General features: G+C 36.4%; 3 protein-coding genes across 5 annotated transcripts in view; all 3 read left to right on the top strand.

Moving 5' to 3' along the window:
- Nucleotides 1–5,685, top strand: part of LOC109066668 (TRAF2 and NCK-interacting protein kinase-like) — a 57,790-nt gene extending 52,105 nt beyond the window's left edge. For both annotated transcript variants that reach the window (XM_042714499.1, XM_042714498.1), the window contains 2 exons: nucleotides 534–673; nucleotides 1,479–5,685. In XM_042714499.1, the coding sequence (XP_042570433.1) occupies nucleotides 534–673; nucleotides 1,479–1,562 (224 nt within the window). In that variant the 3' untranslated portion in view covers nucleotides 1,563–5,685. The remainder of the gene's footprint in view (nucleotides 1–533; nucleotides 674–1,478) is intronic.
- Nucleotides 5,686–6,091: 406 nt separating this feature from the next.
- Nucleotides 6,092–9,214, top strand: LOC109066666 (eukaryotic translation initiation factor 5A-1-like). 2 transcript variants are annotated; one of them, XM_042714495.1, is made up of 5 exons: nucleotides 6,092–6,224; nucleotides 7,208–7,398; nucleotides 7,489–7,593; nucleotides 8,190–8,321; nucleotides 8,409–9,214. In XM_042714495.1, the coding sequence occupies exons 2-5, from the start codon at nucleotides 7,231–7,233 to the stop codon at nucleotides 8,469–8,471; spliced, it is 468 nt and encodes a 155-aa protein (XP_042570429.1). In that variant the 5' UTR covers nucleotides 6,092–6,224; nucleotides 7,208–7,230; the 3' UTR covers nucleotides 8,472–9,214. The 2 variants fall into 2 exon arrangements, with proteins under 2 accessions (XP_042570429.1, XP_042570430.1); XM_042714496.1 differs by lacking the exon at nucleotides 6,092–6,224 and adding an exon at nucleotides 6,236–6,492.
- Nucleotides 9,215–11,053: 1,839 nt separating this feature from the next.
- On the top strand, nucleotides 11,054–12,562 carry LOC109066665 (ribosomal protein L22-like 1). The gene is made up of 4 exons (XM_042714497.1): nucleotides 11,054–11,194; nucleotides 11,649–11,753; nucleotides 12,117–12,238; nucleotides 12,329–12,562. The coding sequence occupies exons 1-4, from the start codon at nucleotides 11,186–11,188 to the stop codon at nucleotides 12,471–12,473; spliced, it is 381 nt and encodes a 126-aa protein (XP_042570431.1). The 5' UTR covers nucleotides 11,054–11,185; the 3' UTR covers nucleotides 12,474–12,562.
- Nucleotides 12,563–12,825: the final 263 nt, after the last annotated feature.

The following is a 12,825-nucleotide window of genomic DNA, read 5'->3' as shown; positions in this document are numbered from 1 at the left end:
AGCAGCCGCCCACACCCTCACTTCTGAACAAATTAATGTTTCAGCCAAATTTGGTTCAACTCTTCAGTGATTCTGCACTCATAACAAAGTCAAATTCATAACTCATGCATTTTCAAGATATCAGCAGAAAAAGAAAGTCAAAACAACCAGATCATTATTATCTCTATAAAGGGCTCTATATCAGCCACAGAAAGTCCACGGAGAAAGTTTATGTTAGCTCATGAGGATCCAAAGAACATGGCAAAAGGATCATTTGAAAATGAAAGACTAATAATAACCATAACCACTGGTACTTCAATCATGATTTGAATTTGTGATGCTCAGAAACTGCTGCAATAATGACCTCCTGATGTGGGGTGGCTTTGGCAGGCTTGTTTTCATTGGATCTGGGCTAGTTTGGAGTTGCTGTTGGACGTCAGAAGTCGTTGAGGAACGGGGTGTTCTGATGATATACTGCATTTGGTGTCAGCGCCCCCCTGTCACATGTTTCTTTTGTCTTTTCTATCTACATGCTTCCCCCTCCCCTTCTGCAGCCTACATCCACTCCAGCCAGATCATGGGCTGGGGAGAGAAAGCCATTGAGATCCGCTCCGTGGAAACGGGACACCTCGACGGAGTTTTCATGCACAAGCGAGCACAGCGACTGAAGTTCCTTTCGGAAAGAAACGATAAAGTACGGTCCCACGATAATGCATGAACTTAATATTATTTTTTTATCAAATTTTTTGGTACAATTAATAATATTTAAAAATTCAACACTTCATCTTTAAATTATGCTAGTCTTTATATGGGTCAATGACTTGATGCTCATTTAAATTTTTTTTTATAATTTGTTTAATTAATTTCATTACTGTTTTTTTGGGGTACAATTAACTATATTTAAAATTTAAAAACTTCACCTTTAAATTATGTGAGTCTTTATGAGTCAGTGACATGACGCTCATTTTGTTTGTCTTGGTTTATTAATTTATAATTTATTCATTATTTCATTAATTTAACTTTTTCTCATTTTTAGTACAATTAACAGTAATACTTAAACAGTTCTAAAAAAAATTATTTATATAATATTGTATATTTAAAAATCTAGATATGTGCATTCGCATAATGTAATCATGTAATCAACATTTAAAATCATAAATAATAAAATTTAAGTTAAGTGCTAAGTTTTTCTTGATTTTTATACTACCATGACATGAAAAATTTTAGCTGTTATACTATCATTGATATTCTATTTTTTTGTCATTTTTATTCTTTTTTTTCTCATTTTATTAGAGTACATCAAGTTAAAATAATGAAAATGAGAAATATTGCCTTGGCAACTAAGTAAAAAATAAAATACGTGAAAGTAAGCCTGAATGGAAACTGAATGTTGTCAGTCACCTAAGGCACTAGATTGTAATAGTTTGATCCTCTGAATGTGTATAATAGGCAATATAATAACGTCCATTCCTCCATGTGGACTCTTTTCTTTTTTGCAGGTGTTCTTTGCCTCAGTCAGATCAGGAGGCAGCAGCCAAGTTTTCTTCATGACCTTGAACAGAAACTCCATGATGAATTGGTAATTCATCCCCGCCCTTTCCTGTATTCTATCTGTGGACCTTTTCTACTTTATTGAAAAGTGTGAAAAAAGGAAAAACAGGAAAATCCAGGTGCGCTGGATAATCTGGCAGACTGCAAAAAGACCAAACCTTGCTAGGACCTTGTCAAAAGAGTCAAAGACTAACCCAAAATCCACACGTCCCCTCCACCAAAAAGGGGCGCCGGAGGAGAAGAACAACCGGTCTGCATTCTTTTTTATGGCTCTTTCATTAACATGCGTGGGGTTCTGGTGTTTTTGTCCTTAAAAATCTCTATCTAGATTCTTCTGGAGGTCGAGACTGGAAATATAGGGAATAAGGCCCCCAGAGTAGAGTGAATATTTGTACTGTTAAGACACTTTTTGACAATTTATCACGGTTGCGCTGAACGTCAGTAAACCTCCCACTGAGGCTGGTTTGTGTGATCAGTGCTTTTTCTTTTTTATGTTTCAGCTTGGAATGCACACAGATGTTTGTGTCATGTGGATATCACTCTAATGTCTGATATTTAAGACTTGTGTGATACTTCGCCACGTTATGTTGGAGCAGACACGCTTCGGGCTGTCCACAGAATGCCTTAAATATGAATTCGCAAAGCTGCTCGGGTTTATTTTTTAAGTCCATAATATATTGATGTTTATGCATATTTCTGTAAGGAAAGGAAAATGCAACTTTTTTGGATGGAAATTGATGCCTGCTGATATGGACGTATAATGGAAATATAAATGAACCTGAATATTCATACTGTGCATTCCTAGCTTTAGCCCAAAGCTCTATAGTATTCACATTTGGAGCCTGTGGTTTGGCACTGTTCTCCTTGTGCTCAGGGAGATGGTGCTGTAGATCAGACCTTTTTCCATTCATTTCCATTGTCTTCACAACTTATGTGATGGGTATTTTGGCAATTAAAGGGATAGTTCACTCTGAAATGAAAATTCTTTTCTCATATACTCACCCTCATGTTGTTCCAAAACTGTATGACTTTCATTCCTCAATTGCACACAAAAAGAGACATTAATCTGCTCTCTTCCATACAGTGAGAGTAAATGGTGACCAGAAGCTGTCAAGCTCCAAAACAGACAAAAAGCATCATGAAAGTAGTCAATGTGCACTATATTTCTAGTTTCTGAAGCCATATATGATGTTTTGTGCGATGATCAGGCTCAGAAAAGTTGTTGAAATTCCTACTTGACAACTCTGGTCACAAATAACAGCCTGGACACTGACAAAAAAAGACAATAAGGTTAGTCATTTTTGGGTGAATTATTCCTTTAACTGTTTTATTGGCCCTATGAGAACGTGTATTTCCACATGGATTGGACAACATTCATTGTTTTTATTTGAGGGTGAAGCTGGTCTGCAGAGAACGCTTTATCACAGTGCTGAGAAAGAGTGAATACTTCAACTGATCGGTAAATACTACAGAGCTTTTCTATTGAAACATAAAAAAGGACGTTAAGATTCTGTTTTGAGTTTCTCTGTAAAAGTGTGTATGTGAATGAATGATGAAATGTAATGCTTTCCACCAACGATACAAAAAAGTAGATATGTTACCGTTAACATACCAGCAATCTCACTTGTTTTCATATCAGGAGTAACACGTGTTATAAAGGATAAGAATGTGTTGCAGTTTTGTATTTTTTAGTTTGTTGTCTCTTGACTTTCATTAAAGTGCAATAAAGGCAAAGAGAATGGAGCCTGGTGAGTCGATTGCTCACCTCTACTCAAGATGAATCTCCAACTGTTTCTAGAGGGACGTTCACTACCACCTTCTGTAAATATCCAGTCCCGCCTCCGAATCTAATGCATAGGAACTGTGAGGGTGTGACAGAATTCTGTAAGATCCACCTCCTCCTCCTCCGTGTGAATCACATGAATCTGTGAACGAAGGGTAGTGTTTTGTGAGTAGAGCTTCCTTTTAGGCTACCTCGTTTCTGTTCACCTGTTGGACCGGTTCAGTTTTCTATGTGGGTAATGATTATTGATGCCGTGAATCAAACCTTTGTAAGTGACACAGTGAGAGGTGTCATTCCATGTAGATTCAGAGGTGATTTGAGTGTAGAGTGCCAGACAGAAATATTCAGAAATGAATGCTTTAAAAAAAAAATAATAATAAAAAGAAATAAATGAAAAATCTTGGTGCAATGTCTTGTGCAACAGCCAAATCAAGCCTACATTTCATATTAGGGTGATTCTTCAATTAGGGCAACTTTTCAGTACCCAAGGATGATTTTAAGAGGAAAATATTAAAAAAGAAAAAAAAATGTTTTTAATCCAATACTACTGTCATCACCGCCATGCCAAGAATCTTATTTTATCAATTAATTTTCAGGTTTTTACTTTAGATTTTTGTGATTTTTTTTTTTTTTTTTTTTTTTTTTTTTTTAGACCAAGCACACAACTATCACATTATTTCAAAATCCTCTTGAGAGTTTCAAAAATATCGTATATATTGTAATTTATTTGCATTAGTTGCATTTTTAGGATTATTCATAGTCAAAAATGCCTTGAAGACCTTCCAAATGATGTGGCATTTTATTCAAACAGGTGGAATCATGAAATAACACTCCTTTATATACTTTCATATATTTTCATTACGGTTATGTAAGGGCAAAAGTGTGTGAAATTCACTTGACACAACTAGGATCTTTTGAGACTTCATGTTTTTGTCCATCAAACTGTGAACTGAGAGCGTGTGTGTGTGTGTGTGAAGTACTTTATGTGTCTTCCCATTCATTTTATCAACAACTGTGAGGTTGGTTGATTCCTTCACCTCTCATGCACTACCTTCAGTGGTGGAAAGTCTTATGATGTGTGCTTGACCTAATTTTCTTTCTTAATATGGACATTAATACTGTAAGTACATCCTTTATATTCAGGCCGAGTGAGTTGTTTAATTTCTGTATTTCTCTTATTTTTCATGTATTAAACTTTGAGATTTATAGCACAACTGAGCATTCTGGATATTGGCTGTTATTTTTTGTTCCAGTGTGTGTGATTGGGTGTGTGATTAAACATACCATTTATTTTTAAGCCTGTAAAACCAAGAGTTGGGCATTTGGACACTAAAATGATGGTGAGGTTTCAAGATTACAAGCCTTTTGTTATAGATACATATTTGAAGCTGAAGCTGGGCATATCATGTTTTGTTCACAAAATATACAGGCTGTAGTATTTTATAAATTGATTTTAAGGCTATTAAACTAGAGATTTGTTCCAAATGTAGCCTGGACTTTTAAGAGAAGGTGATCTCATCTAATCTGTGCCTAGTCCATGTAGTTGCCGTTACATTTTATTGCTTACAATTTATTACATATTGTAAATCAAACCAACAAAGTCACTCAAATCCCCTTTGTGTCATCCACAAAAGAGCTGAATCTTCAAAACCGAATATTTTATGGTCGTAAAACTTTTTACAATCCAGTTTTCTTGATATTCTGATGCATTTTATTTATGGTTTTGTACAGTGCTTTACCTCATTGTATTAAGAAAGCAGCAGTATTATTGCTGTTTCTTTTTTAAGGGATTGTTTTCTTTAGCTGTGTTCTGGATTAGTTTGAAAGAACTATGAAATCTATATTTTAATGTCAGAGATGCTTTAATATGAGTGCTTTTTTGTTTTTTATTATAAGTTGTTGGTTTGTTTTCTTATTTTAATGCAGTATTGTTCAGTGCTCTTTCCTAATAAAAGAAATTCACCCCTGATAACTGCAAAAATGTTTTCATATTACAGGGTTGTGTGTGGATCTATTCCAGTCTTGTTAATCAATACTCAGCGTGTTTATGTTTAAAGAGGAAAATCACAAAGAGAAGACTGCATATCAAATGTGATGGTAAAGCAGGTTGGAGGATCAGTCTAGAAAAGTTATTAGCAATAATGAGCATTACTGATTTTGCTCAAGTCTTCACATTAGACTTTATTCTCCTTTTTCTGAAACACCAGTTTTTGATCTTATTCAGATGGAGTCAAGCGTTTCTGAATGAGAATGTGAAATGGATAAATGGAAATATTTCAGATTTTGGAAACTCACCCATTGTGTTCACTTGTCACCTAAAACAGACAGTTTCTTTGCTTTTTTAAAAAAATAAACTGACACATCAAACCAGACCATGTGTGCTGTAGTACTTTATTTTTCATAATCATTTCTGTGTTATTATTTTATAATAATAATAATGCATATATTGTTTTGTCATATGCATATTGGATGTTTGTGTTATACAAGACTTTTTAACCAGTGTAATCTTTAAGATGTTCGTTTAAAGGTCAGAATTCTCTTAATTTAGTTGTTTGAATTCAAAACAAGACAACTGCTCAAAAGCCGTTGTGTAACTGGAGTTTTGACTCATTTATTGAGTATATAATTTCTGTTATATTATATTGCATTTTTTTTTTATTATTAATTGATTGAATTAGCCTAAAAACATTATTTTTTTTTGGCTGGAAGTGTATATATATATATATATGAAATGTCATTTGTCAAATTAAAGCGGCACTATCACGATCCTAACCGCTATGAGGCACTAAACGCAAACCTCAGGCCCAGTGCATCCTCGTGTCCGCAGAAGAAGAGGAATCCCGCCCACTGTACGGATGCCGCATTAAAATTGGCCGCGCCTGCGCGTTGACGTTCCTTTTTTTTCTTGGAAGTAAGTGCTGCATGCAGTGTGTTTGAACTGTGACGAAAAATTATACAGAACTGTATCTGTCTCAGTGTTGTCTTTAAATCGCTGTCGGGCTTGAACGCGCGAGTCTTGCTGTTGAACGTTACCGAGTCGTCTTGAGAAAGCGTGTTGCGGTGGTTCTTTATGGCGGCGCGTGGAGCGGCTCTCTAGTTCGCAGGCCGCGAGCAAGCACTGCACAGCGCCGCACGCGGGAGGCCTTTCCCCGCGCGCGCAGTGACTTGACTGAAAAGAGGCACGTGAGAAACTTTGGCTAAACCGCACGAAACCCTTTCCCCCCGCTTTGTTACGTTATAGTTTATCAGTCGTGGTCGTTATGTTGTGTGTTTCAAATATTTAGTTATACGGAAGAATGGGGCGTTAGCCTCTTAGCCGAGTCATTGATCGGCAGCGAAACCACGTTGATGTGCGCCACGCGAATTAGATCCGTTTCGTGCGGTTTACTCTTCGTTTTTCTGTAAACAGTGACGTTGAATTAGCGAGTTAATCCGCTTATTTTATTTCTAGTGAGTGTTTCTGGTTAAGGCGGTGTACGTTAACTTACATTAGCATAACGTACCTAAGTTAGCCTAAAGAGAGTCCATCTGGCCTGGTTCGGCGTGGTCTTTGTGTTCACTGAGTGCGAAATAACGGCTGTAAAGTGTCATTTGAGACTAGTTAAGTATTTTAACCACACATTAGATAACACAAACAACTGTTAGCTGAAGTTTGATCGTTTATCTGGATCGGATCCGTTATGTGGTAGAATTAGGGTAGCATGATGCGGCAAGTTTGGGTGCTAATGCAAACAAAAAATAATCTATTTATAGTAAACGTCATTTTATCTGGCTCGTGCAGTGGAAGCTTTGCTCATTCGCACGCGACTTAACCGTGATGTTCTTATGTGATGCAGACTTATTATTATTATTATTTAGTTAAAATGTACTAATTCCCCACATGTCCCCCTCCAGTGCCCCTTGTTTAGATCCCCATCATGGCAGATCCAGATCTTGATTTCACCAGCGGAGATGCCGGGGCTTCAACCACCTACCCCATGCAGTGCAGCGCCCTGCGCAAGAACGGATTCGTGGTTCTGAAGGGTCGTCCCTGCAAAATTGTCGAAATGTCCACTTCTAAAACTGGCAAGCATGGTCACGCAAAGGTAATATTTTGATGTCTCACTTTTGCATGGCTGATTTTTAACCACCTAGTGTTAGTTATTAGTGTTAAATGCTCCGGTCTTTCTTTGCAGGTTCACATGGTTGGAATTGACATTTTCACAAATAAGAAGTATGAAGATATCTGCCCTTCCACCCACAACATGGACGTGCCTAACACCAAAAGAAATGACTACCAGGTGAGATGTGCATGGCTTTGTGCAGTGCAAGATTTAAGCTTGCTTGTGGGCATTCATGTACCTCATTTACCCCAAAGTTTTTCTGAACTGTAGTTGTGCATAATAACGGCAAACTTTGCACAGTCTCCAACATGGTGACTTATCAGTTTATTCAGGATTTAGAGGTCACTGTGCTTTATTACTTGTTCCTGATTGCACTGAACAATGTTTTGGTCACTTTATTAGCTGGAAAATAAAATTAGCTAGTTTTAGGTAAGGTGAAATTTAAATTATCATTGTTTTGCTATGCATTTGGAGAAAAATTAGACACTTTGGGATCCTTTAATTTTAATATGTCCCAATCTCATTGTATATAATATAAATGCACAAAGTTTGTTAACTGTTATTGGTTCATTGCAGCTTGTCTCGCTGATGTTTTCTTGTACTTGTAGTGAGTTATTTCAGCTTAATTGGTTGTCCAAGGGAAAATCTTTTCCACCAGGGCAATAAAGCGGTGATACATTAGCTTTTCACAATACTTCAGTCTCGGACTTTAGCTAGATATTCTGTTTATTCCACTTCTTGTTGTTTAAAATAAATATTTTTTAATCTCGTAGCTGGTTGACATAAGCGAGGGGTTCCTCTCTCTTATGATGGACAATGGTGACGTGCGTGAGGACTTGCGTGTGCCAGAAGGTGACCTGGGCAAAGAAATCGAAAGCAAATTTGCAGCTGGTGAAGAGATGTTGGTAAGTGCACCTGTTTGAACGAATGCATTTAGTCCTTTAGCTGCTTATTGTCATTGTAACCCACTCATTGTTTTCTGTGTTTGGCAGGTTACTGTGCTTTCAGCTATGGGCGAAGAATCTGCAGTGGCTGTCAAACCCATGACCAAATAGGAAGAGAGACTGGGCTGCTCAGGCTGCAACATGCTACACTTTAACAAATCTCTTGCATTTGTTTTTTTGGTTTTATTTGTCACCAAAGCTATGGCCTTCACAAGCAACCTCAATTTTTTGTTGTGATTGTATTCCTTTTTCTTCTCCTTTCAATACTGTGCTGGACTTGTTGGGTCAGTTGGCATTCTCTTGGGTAAGAGGTTTAATAATGTCAGTGTTTACCCCCTCAACTGCCCCCTTTCCCCCCCCTTAAGTTTTTACCACTTACATTCCTGAATGTTAAATGATGGGATCCATTTATCCTTTTTTGTATTCTTGAATTTCTTAAAAGTAATTAGTGTGCAGGATTTACGCAAGGTGTTGCGAAGAGAGGAAACCCCCAACTGACACTGAACTTTTTTTTTCTTCTCCCTCTCTGGGTGCCATACTTTTTCTCGTTTCATAATCTATGCCATGCTGGCACTATAGTTAATTCCTCTTAATTGAATGCCCCTCCTCCCAAAGTGAGATGCACACTGGTAGTTGGCACTTCCTTGTACCTGCAGTACTTTAAAAGTACCTTCTCAAGTAAAACCGCTATGACGGAGAAATAAACTCCAGCAAAATGTCCCCTTAAATGCCAGTCTCTAATTGTTCAGAAGTGGAAAGGATGTGATGGCCATGTGCGAATACCTCTGTAACACAATAGCAGCCAGCTTGATTTTGGCTGTCATTGATGACCTTAAATAAAGTGTTGAAGCCTGTATTTGTCTCCAGGTAGGCTCTTATCAGTGCTGCTCCAGAATGAGCTTGAGGACTAAATCTTTGTGAGTTCTAATCTTCCTTTGTTCACTCGAGGCCTTTGTCACCTTGACTGGAGAGAGCAAAAAATAAAAACTTAATAGATTCAGAAAGCTGGTTAAAGGTGTTTCTTCATAGTTACAGCAGATTTTCATCTGCCAAAATTGAATACGTGAGAATTTATCTCAGACTATGGTGAATGAATGTCGTACTTGCGTAAATTCAGGAAAAATTACCTAGTGTAACTTGTCTGATCAAGTTAGAGTTATAAATTTGGAACAAGGTCCTCATATAAACAGGAAGTGTCTATTTTGGTGTGATTTTGTTGTTCGTCATAGCAGTGTTGTATGTTCTGAATCGAACAAAGTAAAATAATGTATACATTTTTATATTATACATGTATAAAAACGTTTCTTTAACATCTATTGTATGCTTATAATGTTAATTTAAAGACTTAAATAAGTGGGTAAAATGACATGGCACATAATTTTAGAAACTGAGGACCGTAACTGGGAAAGAATGAAAGTTTTGTTGGGTTAGGCTGCCAAATCATCTGCATGGGTGGAGCCAACGCTCATTTCCCATTTGTGGATTGGTGCCCAGACAACACTGACTGAATTAAAGTATTGCAGTTCGTTATTTGAGACATATGCACTGCAGTCTTTTTAAACAAAAAAACTTAATCTAACTTGCTCCTACTGAGTGCTTTTTCAAACGTTGAGTCATGTCTTTGTGTCAGTAATTAAAATGGATTAGTTTCCAGTTTTCCTGTTGTGTAACCGAGCGACACTAAACTGAAGATTGTATTTAAACAGGAATATGTGCCTATTTAAATTTGTTCAAGAGCAGAAATCTGCCCTATAAGTGGCAAATCAGGTTGTGCCCATGTGCTTGCTGAAGCCTCACCCAGTTTTGTCTTGGTATGTCTGAACAATGATGTAAGGATGAGTCATGCTTCCCTAGTAGGTAAGCAGAGCCCAGTCTCTCCCTTGTAACTAACTCTATTGAGTGTGTGTGTAGACGTGTGAATGTTTGAAAAGCCTGTTTGTGGTTATTTTCATGTTAATTTAATGTTAAGCCAGCTACATCCAAATACAGCAATTACTGAAGAGCCATGCAGCAGGTCTATCTAATCAATACTAGAGAGTGCACAAAATATAACCTGTAATAAAATCACTGATTAGGTTTGTGTGACAAAAGGCATGTGGATTTGAAATGCATAACTTTAAATGCTCGAATTTACATGGCGAAACAGAAATACTATTTTATAAAAAATTTATATTAAATATTTATACAATAATACATTTTTCAAATATTGTACAAATATAACTTTGCATCCAAACCGAACAATTTCCGTGAATCGGTTCTTTCGATCAGTTCCGTTTAAAGAACCGGTTCAAAAAACGGATTCTTTTACATCAGGTGACGTCACAATAATAGATTCATATGTGGGTACATTTAGTTAAAGTATTTAAAACATTATTAATTAGGGCGTTTAGTTTCTGCAGCTCTGATTCTGAAACATAAATCCATTTATAAATTAAATATAATTTGTATTGACATTAAACAAATTCATTTTAATCTCGTGACTGAAAACGCTCCGTTTCGTATGTTTTGATAAAATCTAACAATCAAATTTCCAACGCGTTTTATTGTAACGTTCTCCAATTTAGTTATTAAAGTAACTTACTTTTCGCCCCGTCAGTCAAATCCTCGGTACGAATTATTCAGATCGCTTATGTTGCGTTCAACTGATTCATTCAAAAGATCCGACTCATTGAAAAGAACGATTCATTCACAAATCAGACGTCGCCGAACTAAACCAAAAAGTCCACGCGAATACTCCCTAACCGGCAGCCAATCAAATGCGAGAACATTTTGTGAACTCTTGCGTGGACATACGCTACTTCCTCTTTTAAGTCAACCTCGTCAAGATGGCACCGGTATGTGTTACCCGGAGAATGGTCTTTATGGTTAAATGCATTTTAGTTTTTGTTTTGTGTGATTAAAATATCATGCATATTACGTTTATATGTACTACGTTACCTATAGATAGCTTTTGCAAATGGAATAATATATGAACGAATTAGTTTGACTTACTGCTGGGAGACACGTGGATGAGCATTTTAGCATGACCAAACCATTCAGATGGGTTATCATCATTATTATTTGGTTATCATTATATGAGAGAGAGTAACTTTACAGTAATGCGTTTCATTTTGTGGTCACTTGTTTTTTTATAAGAGTAATGAGTTTATAAGGATATACGAATTATGAGTGAATTATTACTCTGAAGAAGCAGATGCTTAATTTAGTATTTATGTTTTTATATATATATATATATATATATATATATATATATATATATATATATATATATATATTTTGTTTCTTTAGAAAAGGCAGACTTTTGTGAAAAGGAATAAAAAGGGTGCTTCCTGGAAATTCACCCTTGATTGTACTCACCCTGTGGAGGATGGGATCCTTGAATCTGCCAACTTTGTAAGTTATATAAAAACTATATTTAATTTTAGAATCACATGGCTTCTATTCATGGTCAGGGTTCTTGTGGGCATGGAAAGACTGAAAATGTTAGGAGAATTTAATTTCCAGACATGGTATAAAATCATGAACATTTCTGTACTGGAAAGAAAAAAAAAATTATGTTTGCATTGGCTAGAGATCAAATGAATGTTTTATTTGTTCCTGTCAGAAAAAAAAAAATATATATATATATATATATAATAATAATCTATTAATTAAGGTAGTCACATCACTAACATTGTGCCATAACTAGGGTTCTCTTCCCTAGTTAAATGCCTAGGGTTCTCTTCCCTAGTGCTCATGCTGTTTTATTACTAACAGGAAACCTTTCTGAAAGAGAAGGTGAAGGTTAATGGCAAAACAGGCAACTTGGGAAATGTAGTGCAAATTGTGCGACAGAAGAACAAAATCAGCGTCACATCAGAGAAGCAGTTCTCTAAAAGGTGAGATTTGTTACATCAGCGGGCTGCTGTTAATTATCAGTGTTCTTTTTATAGGCTTTGTGCATATACTAACCACCCCATGTTCCTCAGGTATCTTAAGTACCTCACAAAGAAGTACCTGAAGAAGAACAACCTGCGGGACTGGCTGAGGGTGGTGGCGTCGGATAAGGAAAGCTATGAGCTTCGCTACTTCCAGATCAGCCAAGATGATGAAGAATCTGATGCTGATGAATGAATGGGTGTATCAGGGTCCTGCAGAAGTTGTCACATCTTCAAATGCAGGGCTACACATTTAATTTGTGCTTGTAAATAAAAAGATACACAGAAATTATAAGTGTCATGTTTTCAGTGGTAGTAAATGCTTTGTAATGAGGTTGATTTATAATCAAGATGGAACAAGGGTAAGAGAGTGAAATCAGATTCATTAAACTTGTTGCCAGTGGTGTCTAAGAGATTAGATTGCAGGGATAAAACTACCTGTTAGTCATTACAGTAGTAACAATAAATGCAACTGTGTATTTGCAATATTAAATGAGGTAGTTGCTTTCTCAGTTAAGAAAATTAACATGGGTATATTTTAGTTTTTT

The sequence above is a fragment of the Cyprinus carpio genome, chromosome A24, assembly GCF_018340385.1.
Source record: "Cyprinus carpio isolate SPL01 chromosome A24, ASM1834038v1, whole genome shotgun sequence".
NCBI lineage: Eukaryota > Metazoa > Chordata > Actinopteri > Cypriniformes > Cyprinidae > Cyprinus > Cyprinus carpio.
The sequence above is the reverse complement of the archived record's forward strand: the minus strand, read 5'-3'. Positions and strand labels throughout refer to the sequence as shown.

Coding starts and splice junctions, on each gene's coding strand:
- LOC109066666 (XM_042714495.1), top strand. CDS start 7,231: ATGGCAGATCCAGATCTTGATTTCACCAGCGGAGATGCCGGGGCTTCA. Junction 7,399..7,488: donor GCAAGCATGGTCACGCAAAG/GTAATATTTTGA, acceptor CTTTCTTTGCAG/GTTCACATGGTTGGAATTGA. Junction 8,322..8,408: donor CAGCTGGTGAAGAGATGTTG/GTAAGTGCACCT, acceptor TGTGTTTGGCAG/GTTACTGTGCTTTCAGCTAT.
- LOC109066665 (XM_042714497.1), top strand. Junction 11,754..12,116: donor TCCTTGAATCTGCCAACTTT/GTAAGTTATATA, acceptor TATTACTAACAG/GAAACCTTTCTGAAAGAGAA. Junction 12,239..12,328: donor GAGAAGCAGTTCTCTAAAAG/GTGAGATTTGTT, acceptor CATGTTCCTCAG/GTATCTTAAGTACCTCACAA.